General features: G+C 41.3%; 1 protein-coding gene across 1 annotated transcript in view; it reads left to right on the top strand.

Annotated features, from left to right (window-relative positions):
* LOC126965201 (integrator complex subunit 1) overlaps positions 1-21,799 on the top strand; it is a 109,538-nt gene that overhangs the window by 10,729 nt on the left and 77,010 nt on the right. Inside the window, exons 11-16 of the mRNA XM_050808642.1 lie at positions 178-324; positions 2,001-2,182; positions 5,675-5,827; positions 6,262-6,415; positions 7,966-8,171; positions 11,619-11,805. Of these exons, the coding sequence (XP_050664599.1) occupies positions 178-324; positions 2,001-2,182; positions 5,675-5,827; positions 6,262-6,415; positions 7,966-8,171; positions 11,619-11,805 (1,029 nt within the window). The remainder of the gene's footprint in view (positions 1-177; positions 325-2,000; positions 2,183-5,674; positions 5,828-6,261; positions 6,416-7,965; positions 8,172-11,618; positions 11,806-21,799) is intronic.

Here is a 21,799-nt window from a genome sequence, read left to right on the forward strand (position 1 = left end):
TGCTTTAACAAAAGATAAAACAAATGCCTATTATTTATTTACATGGTTAATAATAATTTTATTTTGAGTGTCAAATAGCAATGGTGCTGACGATCTGAGACATTATCAGTATCAGAGAACTTGGAAAAATGAGTGGTCCTTCTATACTGTTAATAATTGTTGCACGTTTGGGCACAGATAATGTTCCTGGAGCCCGCGGAGACGTACAGCAAGGTGGACAACTGGCCGCCCGAGTCGGAGCGGGCACTCACGTACCGCCTGTGCTGCGAGGCGCCGCTGCCGCAGAACACGCTGCTCAGGCTGATCTTCATCGGCATCTCCAAGGTAACCGAGTGTTAGTTGTGCCGGCAGCACTACCGCTAGGTACCGATATGCACCCACTAGTTGTGTTTCGGTCTGAAGAGCGCATAGCTAGTGAAATTACTGGGTTATTGAGACTTAACATCTTCTGTCTCAAATATTATGTGGAAATATTAGTTTTAAGCGTTAATCTTAATCGTTCATACACCGAAATATAATTTAATATAATGTAGATAAAATTTATTTTATAGTATAAAATACTATTTATATATCGAAATGACTCAGCCAATCAACTTGAGTAGTTGAGTTGAGTGTTTTTCCCAAAAACATTCGTATTGTCATTTCTGGTCAGCTAGTATACATTGAGTTTCATGCCAACAGAGTAATGAGAGATGTCTCCCCATGCTCCATGATTGACTATTACAGTTTGGAGAAAGATCGACTGGTCTGTAGATAATAGATTATTTATATTATGTATTTATCGTAATAAGAATAAATGCATTTTAAAAATTATTATATATTTTAATTAATTAAAGTTATCCTTCTTTAGGCGCGTAATGAAGAAATTATGAGGATGAAATTTTAAGATGCGCGCGCATCACTGTATCACAAAAGTAACAGGTTGAAGTTGCTTCCTAAAATTTTCTGACGTTTGCGTCATTCGTTATTTTTTTTCTTTGTCCATTACAGCACAGGCAAAGGGTTTCAGCCCATACAGCCATATTCATTATTTAATAATTAATTGTTAAAGCCATCTGCATGATTTTCACAAAACTGTTGTTTCTAAAAACGTAGAATAGTACGAGGAATAAATCATTTTAATGATTTTTGCTTTGTTATACCGCAGAAGCATATAACTTGTGGCGTGCATACATGAGTACACACACACTTTTTTATATTAATTATTTATTTGACGCGTAGGTTTGAGCATATTCCTTTTTTATCTTAATTCGTACCGCTGACCACTGTCGCTACTTTTTTCTTATTTATCGTAGTTTCATTCATAATAATTATGGAAGCTGTATCTCTGTTTACACGTAAGTATCTATCGTACTCTGTAGTATTGTTATTTCATTTAACAATATTTAGGACTAGCCGGTTCCGCCCGCTTCGCCTGGCAAATTTTAAAAGGAAATAAATTAATGAAGGAACGTTGAAATTCGAAAAATAGGTAAAAAGAAGAAGTATACCATAAACCATCTACGATAAATTTCGCATCGAATGGTGGTAGTTTCATGTCGATACGATCAGTGGTTAGGCGTAAAAGAGCCTCAAATAAAGAGCATTTTCATTATATATATTCAAATTCAAATATTTTTATTCAAAATAGGATGTGACATCACTTATTGAAAGTAAAAAAAAAACTACCACCCATTCCAAAATGAATGCCTCAGGCCTGAGAAGAATGGGCGCAACAAACTCAGCGGGCTTGTTTTTCATCAAAAATATTTTTTTTTTCGTTTGTATTGTATTTATATTATTAAATTGTGTATTTATAAGTTAATATTAATATTTATTGTAGGCGATAATAGTATTTCTTCTAACATGCCTCTGTGGACAAACCTCTGTGGTTTTTGGCCTGTTATATAATAATAAATTGTGATTCTATTTTTCATAATAAATAAAATAAAAAAAAATATATGTTGCGGCGATGGTTCAAAGTAGCAACATGTAAATTAGTACGGCGAGTGTACCAGCAGGACACGCCGGTGTCGGGCGCCGAGGTGTTCGAGCTGCTGGAGCAGCTGGTGCGGCGGGCGAGCGCGCTGCCGCCCGACGACTCGCCGCTGGGCCCGCTGCACCTCGACAAGCTGGAGATGCCCGACTACATCTTCCAGCTGTGCCAGTTCCACCCGCCCGACAACATCGCGCTGCCGCCCGGGTTAGTCACTCACACGTCCAGTTGTCCTTACACTTGTAAAGGCATAATAGGCATTTATTTTCTTAAAATTGATTCCTTTAGAATTCTTTTTGATGTCATTTCTAATATACTAGATACTACTACCGCTTCGGAAAAAAAAGACGCTCTGAGAGAGAAGAGGCGGCGCAAGAAACTCTCCCAGCATTATTTTTTTGCACTCTTTTCAATAAAATTATACAGTATTGTACAGTCATTTCTATCGCTATAAAATAATCATAATCTAGTCCCAGGCTGTCCGATCACTTAGATATTCAGCTGTGGAGTAATAGGATTTACGACTGACATTTATTATAAAAGTATATACATTTACCCTTAAAGTTATTATGTATCTAATGAAGAAGATCATTCATCTTATGTAGAATTGGTTGGTAATTTAAACGCACACAATAAAACTGTTACATCTGTATTTTAAAGTTTCCACACTTACAATTACAATACGTATATATTTACCATGAGTTCTATCTGCACTTGCTTATAAGGCACAAACGACTAGCTCTCGTCTAGCCCAGATCTGAACCCTCTACAAATTAGTCAGTTTTATAAGACATGACGTCTTAACCACACGACGACATCGAGTCGGTTGAAATCTCTATATACATGGGATTCAGGGGCAACAAATCGTTCTAGCTAGGTTTCAATTAAAAAAATGTAGTTTTATCCGTGTATTAATAAGAAACAGCTACAATAACATTAAAATACAGAGGTAAATTTCGCTGCTTTATACAAGACTAATAGCTCAGATAGGACCTTGGGTGATCCGGAAAGCAGATTAGTTGTTTTTCTTCAAGTTTTGTACATTCTTAAGAATCCGAGCAAGGCTTCAATTTATCGTCCGGATATTTTATGGATAGAAACCGATCATCTCATGGGCTGCGTTCAAGCGGCAATTGACGACGTGCTTGCACAGATCCCCTCCGCTGAAATCGTAGTCTTGGGTGATTTCAACGGGCACAATGTCAAATGGCTTAGATCACGCACCACAGACTACGCAAGGCGATCTGTGCATAATTTTACATTGGCGTATGGTCTGTCCCAATTGGTTGAGTCGCCAACGCGGCTCCCGGATGTGGATAGCCACATGCCGTCCTTATTAGATCTTCTGCTGACTACGTGCCACATCCCGATAGTTACCAGGTCTCTGTCGACGCCCCTCTCAGAACGTCCGACCATTGCCTGGTCAGGAGTATAGTGCCCATCCGACGCCAACGTCGCAGACCATCAGCGACCCGCCGCGTTTGGCACTACAAGTCAGTAGATTGGGATAAGATGCGTTCCTTTTTGCATGCTACACTTGGGGCAAGGTTTGTTTCCCTTTGGATGATCCTAGTGCCTGCGCCGTTGCAGTAGAGGATGTGATGCTGCAGGGCATGGATATTTTTATACCAAGCTCTGCTGTACCGATCGGTGACAGATCACAGCCCTGCTTCGATGCGTCAGTTAAAGCAGCATCTGACTGCAAAAACAGGCGTATCGAACTTGGGTTGCGGTGCTGGGTACAAAGGATCCGAACTGCAAAGTTCTTAAGAGGAAATAAACCCGTGCCTCCAGATTTTTGAAGCGGCAAATCGCCCGTGCGAAGTCTTAGCACGTCGTCAAAGTCGGCGAGCAGCTTTCCAGTTACCCGACCGGAACACGCAAGTTCTGGTCGTTGTCGAAAGCTCTTGGTAACTTCAACCAGCCGTCCATGCCGCCGATGCACATGAGGAATGGGTGTCCCTGGCCCATGCGGCAAAAGAGAAAGTCCTGTGCGCTCTTTTCGCCTCCAACTCGACTCTTGACGACAACGGAAAAACACCGCCGACCATCCCGCGGTGTCAGAGCTCTATGCCTGAAGTACAGTTCAGACAGAAAACTGTTAGGAGAACTCTGTTTTCGTTGGACGTCAGGAAGTCGAGCGGGCCGGATGGCCTTTCTCCAATCGTGCTTAGAACGTGTGCCCTGAGTTGTCGCCGGTGCTAACGCGTTTATTCCGGCACTCTTATTCAAAAGGCGTAGTCCCTGACTCATGGAAGACAGCCCTTGTCCATCCGATCCAAAAAAAAGGAGACAGTTCGGACCCGGTAAACTACAGGCCTATTGCTATTACCTCTCTGCTCTCCAAAATCATGGAGAGCATAATTAGCCGCCAGCTTTTGGTATACCTAGAGGGTCACCAGTTGATCAACGACCGACAATACGGCTTTCGCCATGGTCGGTTGGCAGGTGATCTTCTGGTATACCTAACACATAGATGGGCGGCGGCTATTGAAAGCAAGGGGAAGGCCTGGCAGTTAGCCTGGATATAGCTAAGGCCTTTGATCGTGTATGGCACAAGGCGCTCCTCTCAAAACTTCCATCATTTGGGCTTCCCGAGAGCTTATGCAAGTGGACCTCCAGCTTCCTCACTGGGCGCAGCATACAAGTCGTTGTCGACGGTTTTTGCTCGACTCCCAAGCCCGTGAACGCTGGCGTGCCCCAAGGCTGTGTGCTATCTCCCACGCTGTTTCTTCTGCATATCAATGATATGTTGGACACCGCCAACATACATTGCTATGCAGAAAACAACACTGGTGATGCCGTATACACGGGCTATACAGGTCTCTCTTGGGAAAACGTCGACCAGCGCCGGGAGGAACTTGTGTCTTCTATCGAGTCCTCTCTCGAGAAGGTCGCGGAATGGGGTCAATTGAACCTTGTCCAATTCAACCCCCAGAAGACTGTCGTATCACCGCTCTTCGACAACACTTCCCTTAAAGCCTCGCCTAGTATCGGAATACTGGGTCTCGAAATCTCGAGCTATTGCCAATTCCGTGGCCAGCTGGAGAAGCCGCGGCTTCGAAGAAGCTGGGCGTCATCAATGGAGCACGGCAATACTTCAAGCCGGCCCACATTCTAACGCTCTACAAAGCGCAGGTCCGGCCACACATGGAGTATTGCTGTCATCTCTGGTCTGGCGCACCCCAGTATCTGCTCGATCCATTAGACCGCGTGCAATGCAGAGCAGCTCGAATTGTCGGTGACCCAGTGCCCTGTGAACGGCTGGATCACTTGGCGTTTCGTAGAGACGTCGCTTCATTGTGTGTCTTCTACCGCATTTATCACGGGGAGTGTTCCGAAGAGCTGTTTAACCTGATTCCTGCCGCCGAATTCCACCTTCGCACGACACGCCACAAGTTAGGATATTATCCCCACTATATGGATGTGTGGCGGTCCTCCACAGTGCGGTTTTCAAGGAGCTTTCTTCCACGTACTACAAAGCTGTGGAATGAGCTTCCTTGTGCGGTGTTTCCGGGACGATACGACATGGGTACCTTCAATAAAAGCGCGTTCACCTTCCGTAAAGGCCGGCAACGCTCTTGTGATTCCTCTGGTGTTGCAAGAGAATGTGGGCGGCGGTGGTCACTTAACACCAGGTGACCCGTACGCTTATTTGTCCTATTCCATAAAAAAATACCCAAGATATGCAATGTGCAGGTACAGCCCGCCGGCGCTGGCCATCACGTCGCTGTACTGGCGCGGCTGGCTGGTGCTCACCATGCTTGCGGCGCACAACCCGCACACTTTCGCCGAGCGTGCCGCAAATGCGTACCCCACGCTTCGTGCGCTCATCGAGTGCTGCATCACCGGGTGAGTGGGAGGGGTGGGGAGGGGAATTGACGCGGCTGGCTGATCCTACTTAAAGCCTCAACCTGAGAGTTGAACTCGCTCAGTTGGCAGAGCTCTGGCACGGAACGCCAGAGGGCGTGGGTTCGAGTCCCGCATCGTTCATAAAATTTTGTTTTCATATTTTATTTGTCTACTTCTAGTTGTTACATTTTAAGTAATCGTTTGTATTTCTAGTTTTATATATATCTTCATTACGTTTATGTAATGTTCGCATTTACAATGTGTGTGGTTTGATACTCTCTTGTTTTTTTATATAATTATTTCACATAATTTATTTTTTCCTAATTGAGACTCTTATAAATTTCACGCTGTTTCTCATACTTTGGATTTGGTCATTCATGCTCATTTTTGGATTCATTTTGTACTTGTTTTAATATAGTGAAATATATTTGTAGCAAGCCTTCCATAGAGTGGAGCACGGTGCCCGCGGAGACGGAGCGCAGCGAGGCGGAACGTGCCGCCATCTTGCAGCTGGAGACACACCTGGCCGCTGCCAGCACCAGTGCCAAGCTGCCGGTCACCGAGCACTCCTCGCGCCTCCTCAGCCAGGTGTGGCCGCAGCTTACACTATCTATTAACTACTATAATATAGTTTCTGGCGCCGTTTCTATTGTATCAGTGCGCTATTGTTTCCGAAGCGATGATAAGACTTTCACTGACATCAAAACACTTCCAAAGGAATCAATTTTGAAATTATAAATACCTTATATGACCTTGACTCTAGAAAACAGATATCGTCACAGGTATAATATTTCAATATAATCTATTCATTCACTTATAAAGAATCAGTTTGTAACTTGTCGGTGCCACTGCCTGGACCGAGACATACGGGTTTAAGCATTTACTGGTATAGTACTGTTTCTTTATGCGAGCCAACACTGTACCGATCGGTACCGACTCGTACAGATTTGTCTGTACCGGAAACCTGTTTCTTTATGTCAGCATCCTTATAATAAGTAGGTACAGTTTTAGGTTTCTATGCCTACAACAACTATACCGACAACCCAAATGTCATCAGAAGAGGTAAGGGTCACGCGTTAGAAAGAGAGGGAACATCTAGGTGAATAACAATATAGGTTAATAGCGCTGTGCGATCTGAATTACACCTTATTGTATGGCAGCAAGAGTTCCTATTTCTTTCATTGATTTTGCGGAGTAAGACTTCTGTACTGTACATGTTCTTTGGTATGACTTAACTAACTTAACCGAGATTCTCGTAAACGACTTCACTGCATTTCCTCGAGGTTGGCCATTTTACCTGTATTTTCGGTGGTCGACACGTAAGCGCGCCTTAAGTTGGCTAGGATCAGAAATGACAAAGAGAAATTTTCCCGAGCGGGCTATTTTTTATTTATTTTTATTTATTTATCTTAGCGGAACACTTATTTATTCTTTATAACATTTAGATTATTATGGATTTCCGCGATAAAGGAAATCAGATACGAATATTATGTTCACCAGTGAGAGACTCCTTTGCACAGGATGCCGGCTAAATTATGGGTACCACAACGGCGCCTATTTCTACCGTGAAGCAGTAATGGGCAAGCATTATTATGATTTGATCGGAAGGGCGCCATAGCTAGTGAAATTACTGGGCAAATGAGACTTAGCATCTTATGTCTCAAGGTGACGAGCGGAATTGTAGAGCCGCTCAGAATATTTGGGTTTCCCAAGAATCCTGAACGTCTTGCTCGTCTCGTCCCTTACTGTCATAAAAAAAATATTTATCAGTTTAACTATTATTTCACCATATTCACAAGTTTAAACTACCACGTGATTGGATCGTGGCTAACGTATTCGTACGAGGTAACGGATAATTGGACGTAGTTCCTGAAAAACGTTCCAAGCCACAAACATCACATTTTAAGGAATTCCTGTTTAAAGTTTAAAACATATCAGTATTTTCCATACATGTGGGTCGGGCTACTAAGTCTAAGCTATGAAGTCATTTAAAGAGTGACAGTAGGGCTGCCATTTTTTGTCAGTCCGTTAATATAAATCACGTGACCAGTTTTGTGTTCTTAACTCAATTTCGACATGATTGTGGTTTGGAACGATTTTCTGGAATTACGTCCAATCGATGTCTGGTTTTGATGCAGCTGACACTGATGGAGCCGCTGGGCCCGGCGCGGCGGCCGCCGGCGGGTGTTCTGGACGCACTTCAAACGCTGAGCTCGCAGCTGCGCCTGGGCCGCCTGCTGTGTCGCCAGCCCGCGCTGCTGCTGCAGCTGGTGGAGCGACACGGCACGCGCCGCGCCATGCCCTGGCTGCACCAGCTGCTGCGCCACGAGCGGCTCGAGCTCAGGTATCATTATTGGTATTTGCAGAGGGTGGTTATAGAGCTAGTCCTGATTGAGTCCCGATAACACCGCGTCCAGAATTGAACCATTGTGTTCGCCACTCATAGCTCGTCGTCAAGCCCTGTCGCGTTTTCGAACCGCAGTATCTTCTTGACTTATTGCAAACAGCATTTGGGAGTATCAGCATCTGGGGTATAGTCGCCCAGGACGGTGTTACGCTTATGCATTAGTGCACCGCAATTGCAGAGGAGATGAAGAGACTTTTCATTGGCCTCAAGGCAAAATCTGCAAGTTCTTTCGTTTTTCATTCCGACCACTGAAGGTGCTTATTATCATACGCACCAGTATACAGCTGACCACGACTGACACTGTCAAATGAAGCACAACCTGAGAGTTGAACAAAGCATAGAAGATTTTATGACGATACGTCACTCGATTAGCTCAGTTGACGACGGTTAGCTCAGTTGGTTAGAGCACTGGCACGGAATGCCAGAGGTCGTGGGTTCGAGTCCCGTATCGTTCATAAAATAATGTTTTCCAAATTTTATTTACTGTCAAATCAAATCAAAATCTCTTTATTCATGTAGGTAACAAAAATTACAGTTATGAATGTAAAAAAAAAATATTTATGAATTGAACTACTGCTACTTCGTAAAGGGTTGAGCTAATGAGAAAAAGTGGCAAGAAACTCATAGCCACTCTTTTAAATCAACTTTTTCATCACATACAAATTTACATTAGCATTGTTTTCGCAAATTATTTCAATATAATAATAATACGTAAAGTGATACAGCAAACATACTCTAACGTCCAATAGTCAATGCCTTACACAAGTAAGTTAAAAAAGTAAATGTAAATTAATACAAAACAAAAGTTATTCAGGTATCCTGTGAGCATTTTATGAGCGATTATATATATAAAAAAATATATGTGAGCTATGTAGTCTTAGGCTTCTTGTACATGACCAATAGCCGCATCATAAAGTAAACATTTATAATAATGGCCCAACACCGCAACTGTGTTCGCATGTCATTAATGGCGAATTATAGAAATTGTGCACGCCTCATGCGTTTAATATTTATTTATTTTATTTATTTATTTAAGGAAAACCAACAGCTAATACAATTTCTGTAGAAACTTAAATAGTAACAGATAGCCAATTACAGGTTTTCACTAATAGAATTAATATTAAATATATACGTGAACACTATTTTTCGGCTCAAATTCATGACAATAAAGATACTTTTAAACAGATAACAAAAAACAATACTTAATTAAAAAAGTTGAGGGTTATGCACTGCTTTGCCTTGGAAATGCTTGTAGCAAATATGTCAATATCTAATAATCTACTAACATCATTCACTGTTTTACACGCTCGCACCATATATGAGTTTTTCCTATAGTTGCTACTAACAGCAGGAACACAAAGTGGAGGGCTATATCTAAGAGTTTTTTGAGGTGCATTAAAATTAACTTTATGCAGCAGATCTGGGCAATCGACATGATTGCTTATAATTTTTAACATAAATAAAAAGTCTGTTATATTTCGCCGTTCTTTCAGTGGTAAGAAGTTAAACTTTTTACACAAATCAATATAGCTATTAGAATCGTAAGATACCTTAAATCTAAAACAAAGATATCTTAAAAATCGCCTCTGAACACTTTCTAGACGGTCAACATACGTACTATATATAGGATTCCAAATTTGTGAAGCATATTCCAGATTACTTATAACAAAAGTACAATATAGTATCTTAATAGTCCTAATATTATTAAAATTCTTTGAAATTCGCTTAATAAAACCTAATGCCTTTGAAGCCTTGTTAACTATTTTATCAATGTGATCATTGAATAGCAACTTAGAGTCATGGTAAACGCTGAGATCCCTCGTACCATTGCATCTAGAGAGCACCTGACCTCTTAATGTGTAATTTGTTTGTAGGATGTTAATCTTACGGGTATATGTGACTACTGAACATTTTGATGTATTAAGTTCTAGTTTATTAGTAAGACAATACTCCTCTAGGCGGTTGAGATCCTCTTGAAGGGCAATCATGTCAAGGTTTGATGTTATTGAAGATAATATTTTCATATCATCAGCAAAGGAAAGTAAATTGGAAGACTTAAAACAGGAATCTATATCACCTACATAGATAATAAAAAGAAGTGGACCAAATAGTAATCCCTGGGGAACACCACTAGGAACTGGAACCCAACTAGAAATGTAGTTATTTAGTACAACAGCTTGTGAACGATTATCTATGTATGACGAGAACCACCGTAACAAGTCACCCCGTATTCCCGACTGAGATAGCTTACATATTAATGTATTGTGGTCGATTTTATCAAACGCCTTACTATAGTCGGTGTAGATTACATCGACTTGCATACCATTATCCATAGCGTCAGTAATAAAATTGTTGAGAAGTAAAAGATTAGAAACAGTAGATCTATAAATAATAAAAATAAAAATATATATATTTTTTTTATTTTATTTTATTATTTATTTGAAATTGGCGCGAAGAAGTAACTAAAACAGAAAAATTTTAAATTATCAGTTAGATAATTAGAATCATTTTGAAGGCATACATAAAATTAGAATCATTTTGAGGGCATAAATAAATTAATTATAAGTATGTGCAGTAAGGAAAAATATATGTCCCAATATATAGTAATAATACCTAAGCATAACATAGATAGAGAGAAGAAAATCTCTAACGGACATACAACAAAATAGAAAAGGTCAGCGAATCTATTGTAATGTAACCGATTTTGATTGTCAAGTTGTAAACGTTTCAGATTTCCATGCACACGCACACTTGAAACTTTGTACGCAAAAACTTACATATTATGTGCGCTTTCTAGTCAAGGTTACCAAGGATTTGCTAGTGTAGATTAGTAATACAGCTGTATGGTTAGGGCAGCTGCAGTAGAGGTTCACTTCAATACCACTTTTTATTTTCCCGTTAGATCAGTATTGCAAACAGTTTTTAAATTGTAAAGTAAAATAAGACTTTCACATTTCTAGTTTGACAGTGCAGTCGGCAGCACGATAGCTCTTGTGATGTGTTTTTGTTGTTTGTTTTATCGCTGAACATGAAATGGGTCACCTCCTGCGTCACTTGTGAAAACAAGATGGTCAACTCGAATCGGATTCGTAAAAGCATAACATAAATATTAATGATACATATAGTATTGGTATTAAAATAACACACTTGTCAAAACTTCGGCTGTATACATAAGCCCGCTGGCACATATACCGACGGACATGAGAAACTTAGTGCGTGCCGCTTGCTCGCTCCCGGCACAAAATCAAAGAATAATGAGACATCTCCTCTCCTCTCTGCTTGATCCATGAAGCTAAGCGGTATCTGATTAATTGTCAAAACGCATCTCCTCTCCTCTCGGCTTTGGTGGGAACCGGGCTTAACGCGGGCGTGTGGTGTCGGCAGTGTGCTGCCGGTGCAGTGCCTGTGCGAGTTCCTGTGTGCGGGCGGCGGCGACGGCAGCAAGGCGGGCGAGCTGAGCGCGCACGTGCGGCGCACGCTGCAGTCGGAGGAGGGCGCGCGCGCCGTGCTGCACTACTACCTGCAGCGGCTGGCGCACGCGCACAGGCCCACGCGGGCCGCCGCCGCCAGGGTGCGTGTACTCATTATATATTACTATCAGTTCCTGTGACGGCAGCAAGGCGGGCGAGCTGAGCGCGCACGTGCGGCGCACGCTGCAGTCGGAGGAGGGCGCGCGCGCCGTGCTGCACTACTACCTGCAGCGGCTGGCGCACGCGCACAGGCCCACGCGGGCCGCCGCCGCCAGGGTGCGTGTACTCATTATATATTACTATCAGTTCCTGTGACGGCAGCAAGGCGGGCGAGCTGAGCGCGCACGTGCGGCGCACGCTGCAGTCGGAGGAGGGCGCGCGCGCCGTGCTGCACTACTACCTGCAGCGGCTGGCGCACGCGCACAGGCCCACGCGGGCCGCCGCCGCCAGGGTGCGTGTACTCATTATATATTACTATCAGTTCCTGTGACGGCAGCAAGGCGGGCGAGCTGAGCGCGCACGTGCGGCGCACGCTGCAGTCGGAGGAGGGCGCGCGCGCCGTGCTGCACTACTACCTGCAGCGGCTGGCGCACGCGCACAGGCCCACGCGGGCCGCCGCCGCCAGGGTGCGTGTACTCATTATATATTACTATCAGTTCCTGTGACGGCAGCAAGGCGGGCGAGCTGAGCGCGCACGTGCGGCGCACGCTGCAGTCGGAGGAGGGCGCGCGCGCCGTGCTGCACTACTACCTGCAGCGGCTGGCGCACGCGCACAGGCCCACGCGGGCCGCCGCCGCCAGGGTGCGTGTACTCATTATATATTACTATCAGTTCCTGTGACGGCAGCAAGGCGGGCGAGCTGAGCGCGCACGTGCGGCGCACGCTGCAGTCGGAGGAGGGCGCGCGCGCCGTGCTGCACTACTACCTGCAGCGGCTGGCGCACGCGCACAGGCCCACGCGGGCCGCCGCCGCCAGGGTGCGTGTACTCATTATATATTACTATCAGTTCCTGTGACGGCAGCAAGGCGGGCGAGCTGAGCGCGCACGTGCGGCGCACGCTGCAGTCGGAGGAGGGCGCGCGCGCCGTGCTGCACTACTACCTGCAGCGGCTCCATCAGCTGAACATCCTGCTCGTCTCTTCCTTATTTTCATAAAAACAAAATTGCGCTGATGATTGCGAAACTGAAGTGGCAGTGGGCAGGTCACATTCGGACAGATGGCCGTTCGTGGAGTAAAGTCTTCAAATGGCGACCACGTACCGGAAGACGTTGGAAGTGTTGATAAGCCCCACACAAGATGGACCGACGACCTGGTGAAGATCGCCGGAATACGTTGGATGAGGGCAGCGCACTGTTATACCCCAGTTATGTAGGTATTAATGCTGACTTAATTGCTATTCCATCTCAACCAGCATTATTGGATCAGTAATATAAGCCCTAGCTGCGCGCGGGCAGCCAGTTCGTGCTCGCTTCTCATAAGTTACGGTTCTGCCCAAGGGTCTCTAAAACTATTATTGTATAATCAAGTCTTCATATTCCTTATAATATATTATATTTCTTTGTGTTAAATAAATGTTTTTTTTAAAAAGCGAACTCAAAAGAGACCCATAACATTTTTGGTGGCAGCGGTGGGATACGGAAATCCCCAGTGACCTTAAATTATTCATAAACCAATAAAAATCATTACTCATAAAAGTGTGAATCTGTGATCGTGAAAAGTGTTATTCATCGTGTAATCAAAAAATCCCCAGTGATCTTAAACTCAATAAATCAAAAATCGCTATTCATAAAACCGTGAACCTGTGATTGTGAAAAGTGTTATTCATTGTGTAATCAAAATCTCCAGTAATCTTAAATCATATACAATCCAATAAATCAAAAAGTCTCTATCCACAAAATCGTGAACCTGTGATCGTGCAGTGTCGTTCATCGTGCAACTTGCAACACAATCGTCGTGAAGGACTGAAGAGTCAGCATTTCGGGAATCACGTCTTATCGCATCAATGCTCGAGGCATTCGCCGTATTAGCCGCCTTATCGTAAGTCTTTTGTCATTGTTTTGTCTAGAGCTGTTTATTAGGGTCCCTCCAGACTATTTGTTAAAATTATTATAATCAATTAGTTTGTTAATTATTTTACAAGATCTTATATATTTTATGTCAAGCATCATTACACCTGCGACGTGTCGCGTGACGTAATATGCCCAAAGTCTCCAAGGTTGAAGATACTAAATTAAATATTAACATCCCCGAAGTGGACGAGGCCTCCACCGATCTAACTAAATCACCAATACATTCGCCAAGAATCACTAGAGCCACTCTCGCAGCAACAGTCATGGCTGAATTAGACCTAAATACCCTATTTAAATTTATTAAACCTTACGACGGCAGCCGAGAATCAGTCAATTCATTTATAATTAATTCTAATAACGCATATGAGCTAGCTTCCGACTCACAAAGACCAGTTCTTTTTAAATATATTCTTAGCCAGTTGCATGGAAAGGCAGAAATTGCTTGCTCTATAAAGGAATTCACATCCTGGGATCAACTCAGAGAATTTCTTAAAACCCAGTTTTGTGAACGCAAACATTATTCCCATCTTCTTACGGACTTACAAGAAAGTAGGCAAAACCCACAGGAAAACGTTAGCCAGTATTCGCTTCGAGTGGAAACTTGCCTCTCACAATTATTAACCGAAATTTCCTTGTCTAACACTAAAGCTAAAGAGTTACCTGGTCGTACAGCCGCTATGGAGGATCTTGCCCTCCACCATTTCCTTATGGGCCTTCAACCACGGGTCTCGAACATTGTGAGATGCAGGTCGCCTAAGAATCTTAACGAGGCCATAAACCTCGCGATATCTGAAGAGAGAATTCAACAAAGTATTTTCAAGAGAAATCCTAATAATGAGCACAAACCAAAACCTTTGAATCAGTATCGGCAACCACAAAGGTCACCAAATCCAAACACCAATTCACAGCCTTCAACTTCTAATTTTCGGGGATCAACAATCCCATCATCAAGTATCATTTGCCGATACTGTAAAATACCGGGTCACGATATATCAGTGTGTCGGAAACGCGACTATAACAATCGTTTCCGTAACCAACAAAATACCTTTCAGAAACAAGGGCCTCTCAGACCACCCTCACGTGTCAATTTCCTTCAAAACACATCTAGTGAAGCCTATGGCCAAGACGAGGTTGATGATGCTCAACCCGGTCAAGGTCAGGATTTAAACTAAGGCCTGGCCCGCGCTTGTGCCGTCCGGGCCGGAGATCTTCCAAAATCGACACAACACTCAAAAATCACAAATTCCTACCATGTACTAACCGACAGGGTAGCCAGCCCCAAACCGACAGTACTATTCACCTTAAATCCAACACTAACCGACAGGGTAACCAGCCCCAAACTGACAGTGTTACTACCATCTTACTATGTACTAACCGACAGGGTAGCCAGCCCCAAACTGACAGTACTACTCACCTTAAATCCAACACTAACCGACAGGGTAACCAGCCCCAAACTGACAGTGTTACTACCATCTTACCATGTACTAACCGACAGGGTAGCCAGCCCCAAACTGACAGTACTACTCACCTTAAATCCAACACTAACCGACAGGGTAACCAGCCCCAAACTGACAGTGTTACTACTATCTTACCATGTACTAACCGACAGGGTAACCAGCCCCAAATTGACAGTACTACTCACCCTAAAACCAACATCAACCGACTGGGTAGCCAGCCCCAAACCGACGATGTCTCCAATTTCATGTCTAGCCCAAATCAAGGAAACACTCACAATCAAAATATTTACGAAGTAAATATAGACACAACTAAAAGGTTGTTACCACACGTTCTTTTAAACGCGCAAGTTTCACATGTTCCCCTTACGCTCTTAGTTGACTCAGGATCAGCTATATCACTAATAAAACAGTCCAGTATATTATATAAACAACATCTAAAACGGGAATCGATTAATATTAAAGGAATTGATCCAGGTGAGGAAACTACACCAACACTTGGCCATTTTGGTCTAAAATTACAGCTGGCCGAAAAGAAAACGATTTGTCATAGGTTTCATGTCATATCGAATATAAATTTACCATATGATGGCATTATAGGTACCGACCTCCTTACATCATTCAGCTGTAACATCGACTATGACACAGACATTTTGAAAATAGGTAATTTTAAAATACCACTTCATTTTTATGATCCATACTATGTAATTCCACCTCGTACAGAGACTGTGATCGAGTGTTCAATTCAAAACACTGACCTTAAAGAAGGCCTAATCCTGGATCAACATCTTTCCCATAACCTACTTCTATCCAACTGCATAGTAAGAGTCAAAGATAACAAACGTGTTAACGTAACGGTCGCAAACATATCGGAATCCCCTATAACCATTAATCCAAACTTGAAACTTAATCTTGAACCCCTATATCCCTCAGCCTTGCAAATTAACAGTACCTTCACCGAGCTCGTTGACCGAACTACAGAAGTAATAAACTCTTTAAGGACTGGTCATTTAAATCATGAGGAATCCCAAGCTCTAATTGAACTCTGCTCACAGTACTCCGACATATTCCATCTACCCAATGATCAGCTCACTTATACTACTGCACTTAATCATCGAATCAAAACGAGCTCCGATGTTCCAGTTCACACAAAATCATATAGGTTCCCTGAATGTCATAAGAAGGAAGTCGAAACCCAAATTGATAAAATGCTTAACCAAAATATTATAAAACCATCATCATCACCCTGGAGCTCACCGATCTGGATCGTACCTAAAAAAGCCGATTCCCAGGGGCAACGCAAATGGAGAATTGTAATTGATTATAGGAAACTAAACGACATTACAATTGGGGAAACATATCCAATTCCCCAAATTTCAGAAATCCTGGACCAGTTAGGGAAAAGTAAGTACTTTACTACTCTCGACTTGGCTTCGGGCTTTCATCAGATCCTCATTTCCCCAGATGACGCACCCAAAACAGCCTTTTCAGTGCCTCAGGGCCATTTTCAATTTACTAGGATGCCATTCGGCCTTAAAAATGCGCCTTCAACTTTCCAAAAATTGATGAATAATTGTCTCTCTGGTCTCCAAGGTACTAGATGCTTCGTATACCTGGATGATATAGTTATCTACTCTTATGATCTAGCTTCACATATAAAAAACCTTACATCTGTTTTTGATAGACTCCGAAATTTCAATTTAAAATTACAACCTGAAAAATGTGAGTTTCTCCGTAAAGAAGTTGCCTATTTGGGGCACATCATTAGTGAAGAAGGCGTTAAACCGAATCCCGAAAAGACTAGATCAGTCTCCGAATTCCCAACTCCAAAATCCCCCAAGGATATAAAATCCTTTCTTGGGTTAGTATCGTATTACCGAAGGTTCATTCCCGATTTCGCTAAATTGGCCAAACCACTAACTTCTCTCCTAAAAAAGGACACTTCTTTCAGCTGGAATAATGAACAGCAATTGGCTTTTGAGTCACTCAAAAACAAATTGATTACTGCACCGATACTAGCTTACCCGGATTTCACAGAGCCATTTCTTTTAACTTGCGACGCCTCAAACTTTGCTATCTCTGCTATCCTATCCCAAGGTAACGTAGGACAGGACCGTCCAATTGCCTATGCATCTCGTACACTTAATAAAGCAGAGTGTAATTATAGTGTCACCGAGAAGGAGTGTCTAGCCATAATTTTTGGCACAAAAGTCTTTAGACCGTATCTGTATGGTCATCGTTTCAAAATTTTAACCGACCATAAACCACTACAATGGCTATTTAATTGTAAAGATCCGGGATCTAGACTCATCCGTTGGCGACTAAAACTCGAAGAATTCGAGTACGATATTCAGTATAAAAAAGGCAGAACCAATTCCAATGCAGACGCTCTCTCTCGTTTTCCTGTGAATCCAATTCAATCGACAAACCCCACAACAACTTACCCGAACGCCGAACAAAGATCACAAAATCTCGATAGAGATTTAATGGACCTACTCATCTCTCCACCCTCATTTAATCCTGAGGAAGATTTATTAAATCCACCTTCCAATATTCCTGACACCTTAAGGGATGAAATTGAACACGAACTACTTGACTTACCTCTTCAAAACTTAACTGACTTACCTCAACAAGAATCAGCTGACTTACCCCAATTAAACTTAGACGATCTACCCGACTGTTTAATAGAACAAGGTACACCTGAAATCCAGGTACATGATCCTATACCATCCACTAGTACATCCCCGGATGTGCCAATTGACGATTACTCAACTTTCCTAAAATCAATATCAAATAAGGATAAGACCTTCGACACTTGTATCGAAGAACGCAATGAAAGTTTGTTGAAAAGCCCATCAAAAATAATCCTAATCCCCACTTCAATTGACTTGGATGAATCAAACCCGTACATCTCAGAAATCCTAGGCAACTCAGAAAATTCCGATACTATTACTAGCAGTGAAAAGGAATTATTCAAATTTATAAAAATAAATAACGGCAACAAAATTTATTACCTCTTATTCACCAGAGTTCATCACTTTGATAATGCTACATATCCTGAAATCTATGAAACATTTAAACATATTAGAAACGAATTACTAGTAATTGAAAATATCTCCGAAATTAGCATTTCTGATTTGAAAAACCCATTTGAAAAACATTCCTTTATTAAAATCTATAATATGTTGAGTTATTTATTCCATGAAACAAACATAAAAATAGTTATCTATCATAATAATATTATATATCCTTCCCCATCCGAAATAAAGAAAATTATGTATGAAAACCACGACATCCCCGCGGCAGGTCATTTGGGATCCGTCCGTATGCTCAATAGGATTAAAGAAACGTACTATTGGAAAGGTATGCGTAGTGACATCGAAACATATGTCAAACAATGTAAATCATGTCAGGAAAATAAAGCTTTAAGGAAAATAAATAGAGCCCCAATGCAGATCACAAGCACTTCAACTGCTCCATTCCAACGCATATCTCTCGATGTCGTAGGTCCACTGCCTGAGGCTGGCACTGCAAGGTTAAAGTATATCCTTACTGTCCAAGATGACCTCACGAAGTTCTCTTCTGCATATCCCATGCGGAGTACCACAGCCGAAGAAACAAGCGAATGCTTGTTACACTTCATATCTATATTTGGTATACCCAAGATGATTCTCACTGATCAGGGTACCAATTTCACGTCAGACCTATTCAAAAAGACATGTGAGTTCCTTAAAATAAAAAATTTATGGTCTTCACCTTACCACCCTCAGACTCAAGGTGCTCTTGAACGAAGTCACTCAACCTTAAAAGAATACCTAAAATCATACATAAATAACGAACAGACAAATTGGCCCCGATACGTTTATACAGCCATGCTCGCGTACAACACATCCGTACACTCCACGACGCATTATTCACCATTTGAGTTAATGTTTGGCTGTAAGCCATTCATCCCTAACTCAATTTATAATGACGCCCCAGGAGCTACATACCCAGACTATGTCCGCATGCTCCAAAATCGCCTCAAGCACTCACGTGATAAAGCGTTAGAATTTATAAGGAGTTCAAAAGAGTCATCTAAAACCTACTACGACTCTCACACTCGTCCGGTCCAATATAAAAGTGGTCAATACGTCTACTTGAAAAATCACCTTAGACTCAGACGGGCACTCTCCCCGGTGTGGAAGGGCCCTTACAAAATAGTTAAAGTAAACGGAAATAACACTCTCACATTACTCATCAACCGGCGTCATGTTACACACCATGTAGATCAAGTGAAACCGGCAAATGTCGAACTTGACCCGTAGTGTAAGGATTACATAGTTGCATTATTTAAAATTAATCATATACTCACTATTATAATTTGTTTTTGTTTCTTTTTATTAGATACGATATTCACCTTTACCTAATCATACCGTTAGGAATAAGAAACACAAGTTAGCCTCTAGGTTTATTAGAATAATGTTTTATGTTTAAAATAATTACTAGTATACACCCATTACATTAAGTATATATATATATATATATATATATATATTATAATTTACAGAATACCATGTCAGGCTCGAAACCAACAAGACTATTACATACAACAGATAGATTCAAGCCCCGGACTTTATTTCGACTATCTTGGTTACCTGAAAATCAACAGCGGACAACTAAACGTCATAATGCCGTTTGACTTATCCCATTTCAACTCACATATTGAAAACATAAACTCAGCCCTGACCATAGCTCAAGATTTATGTAAAAAGACTGGATTGGCTCAAGTCGAAATAAGCTGTCATAATATGATAAGTCCTTTGGTTGCGCGATATTCAGATATGTATAAGGAATTTTCGTCCATTTCACATTTATTAGAGAAAAGATCAAAACGAGCTTTGATAGGTGGAGCAGGAACAATAATAAAACAAATATTCGGAAATTTAGATGAAACCGACGGTCTCCGGTTTAATGATGCCATTACTTCTCTACATGAAAATCAAATTAAATTGGCTTCACTGATGAAAAACAATATTTTATTAACTACATCAACAATCTCATCATATAATGATACAGTAAACAAAATAAGGGTCAATGAAATCAATTTAAATAAGGCTATCGACAAACTCTCAATAAAACTAGCAAACGTCACTAATGCAACAAATCAAATGTTGTTACATTTTAATATGTATCAAATTCTTAATAATTTAGAAACCTCAATCTTAACTTTATCATTCCAACTGGAAGATTTAACAAATGCAGTTCTATTTGGCGACCGAAATATTCTGCATCCATCAGTAATTACCCCGCAACAATTATTTAAAGAGCTCGTCGATAACCATCAATATTTGCCTAACGATCTGAAATTACCTGGAAAATTAGATTTAAGTTCCATTAATGTTATTGTAAATGTATCTAGGCTAATTTATCACTATACTAACAATAAGATATTTTTTATATTACAGATACCTTTAGTCTCTATCACTGAATATGTTTTATTTCACAGTGTTGCTCTACCAACGCCACATAATCTAGATAAGCCCAATACTTTTAGTCTCATATTACCCAGCTCTAAATACATAGCAATGACAAAAGACAAAACACATTATTGTACCTTAAATGATCTAGATATTTGTAAGAATATTGTCCCTGGAAACTATATTTGTGATATAACAAACATTTACTCCTCAGGAATGAAACCCATTTGTGAAAGTGAATTTATGACGAAAGTGATAAGTGAAACACCCAAAAATTGTGAATACCAATTTATTTACGGTCATTTAGATATTTGGAAATCCATAGAGAACAACAAATGGTTATTCATACAATCTGCATCGAACAAAGTTTCCATAGATTGTCGAAACTCAAAAATTTTCGAATTTGACATTTTAGGTACCGGCATACTCACGCTACCCAGTAATTGTATTGGATATTGTAAAAGTACTACTTTAATTCCTAAGTATAATTCGTTAAATGTTTCTGTACCCATTGGTTATCCAAGTTTTAATTTGTTAAGTGATAACTGTTGTAACATAACTAAATTTAATCAACTCAGTTATAATGTATCCCCTATTGAACTACAGAACATAGATTTAGATGATTTTAAATTAAATAAACACATTTTCTTAAACCAACTTCAGAACATAGACAAAATTATAGAAAGTCCACACATTATTAAATACGGGATACATTATTCTGTTCTAACTATATTCATTTGTGTAATAATATTATTTTATGTTTCGTATAAATTTTATAAATGTGTAAGACCTGGCAGCAGACCTAAAGTAACGATACCAAAAGTAATATTTAAAACAAAATCAGAAGATATAGAAAGTAATAATTCCGGACTTCACGAAATTCCATCACCTTCTATTAGAACGAAAATTTAAGATGATGTAACTTCGGATTCTCCCCGAAGTTCCTTCTAAGGGGGGAGGTGTTATACCCCAGTTATGTAGGTATTAATGCTGACTTAATTGCTATTCCATCTCAACCAGCATTATTGGATCAGTAATATAAGCCCTAGCTGCGCGCGGGCAGCCAGTTCGTGCTCGCTTCTCATAAGTTACGGTTCTGCCCAAGGGTCTCTA

This window comes from Leptidea sinapis, chromosome 6 (genome assembly GCF_905404315.1).
Source record: "Leptidea sinapis chromosome 6, ilLepSina1.1, whole genome shotgun sequence".
Lineage (NCBI taxonomy): Eukaryota > Metazoa > Arthropoda > Insecta > Lepidoptera > Pieridae > Leptidea > Leptidea sinapis.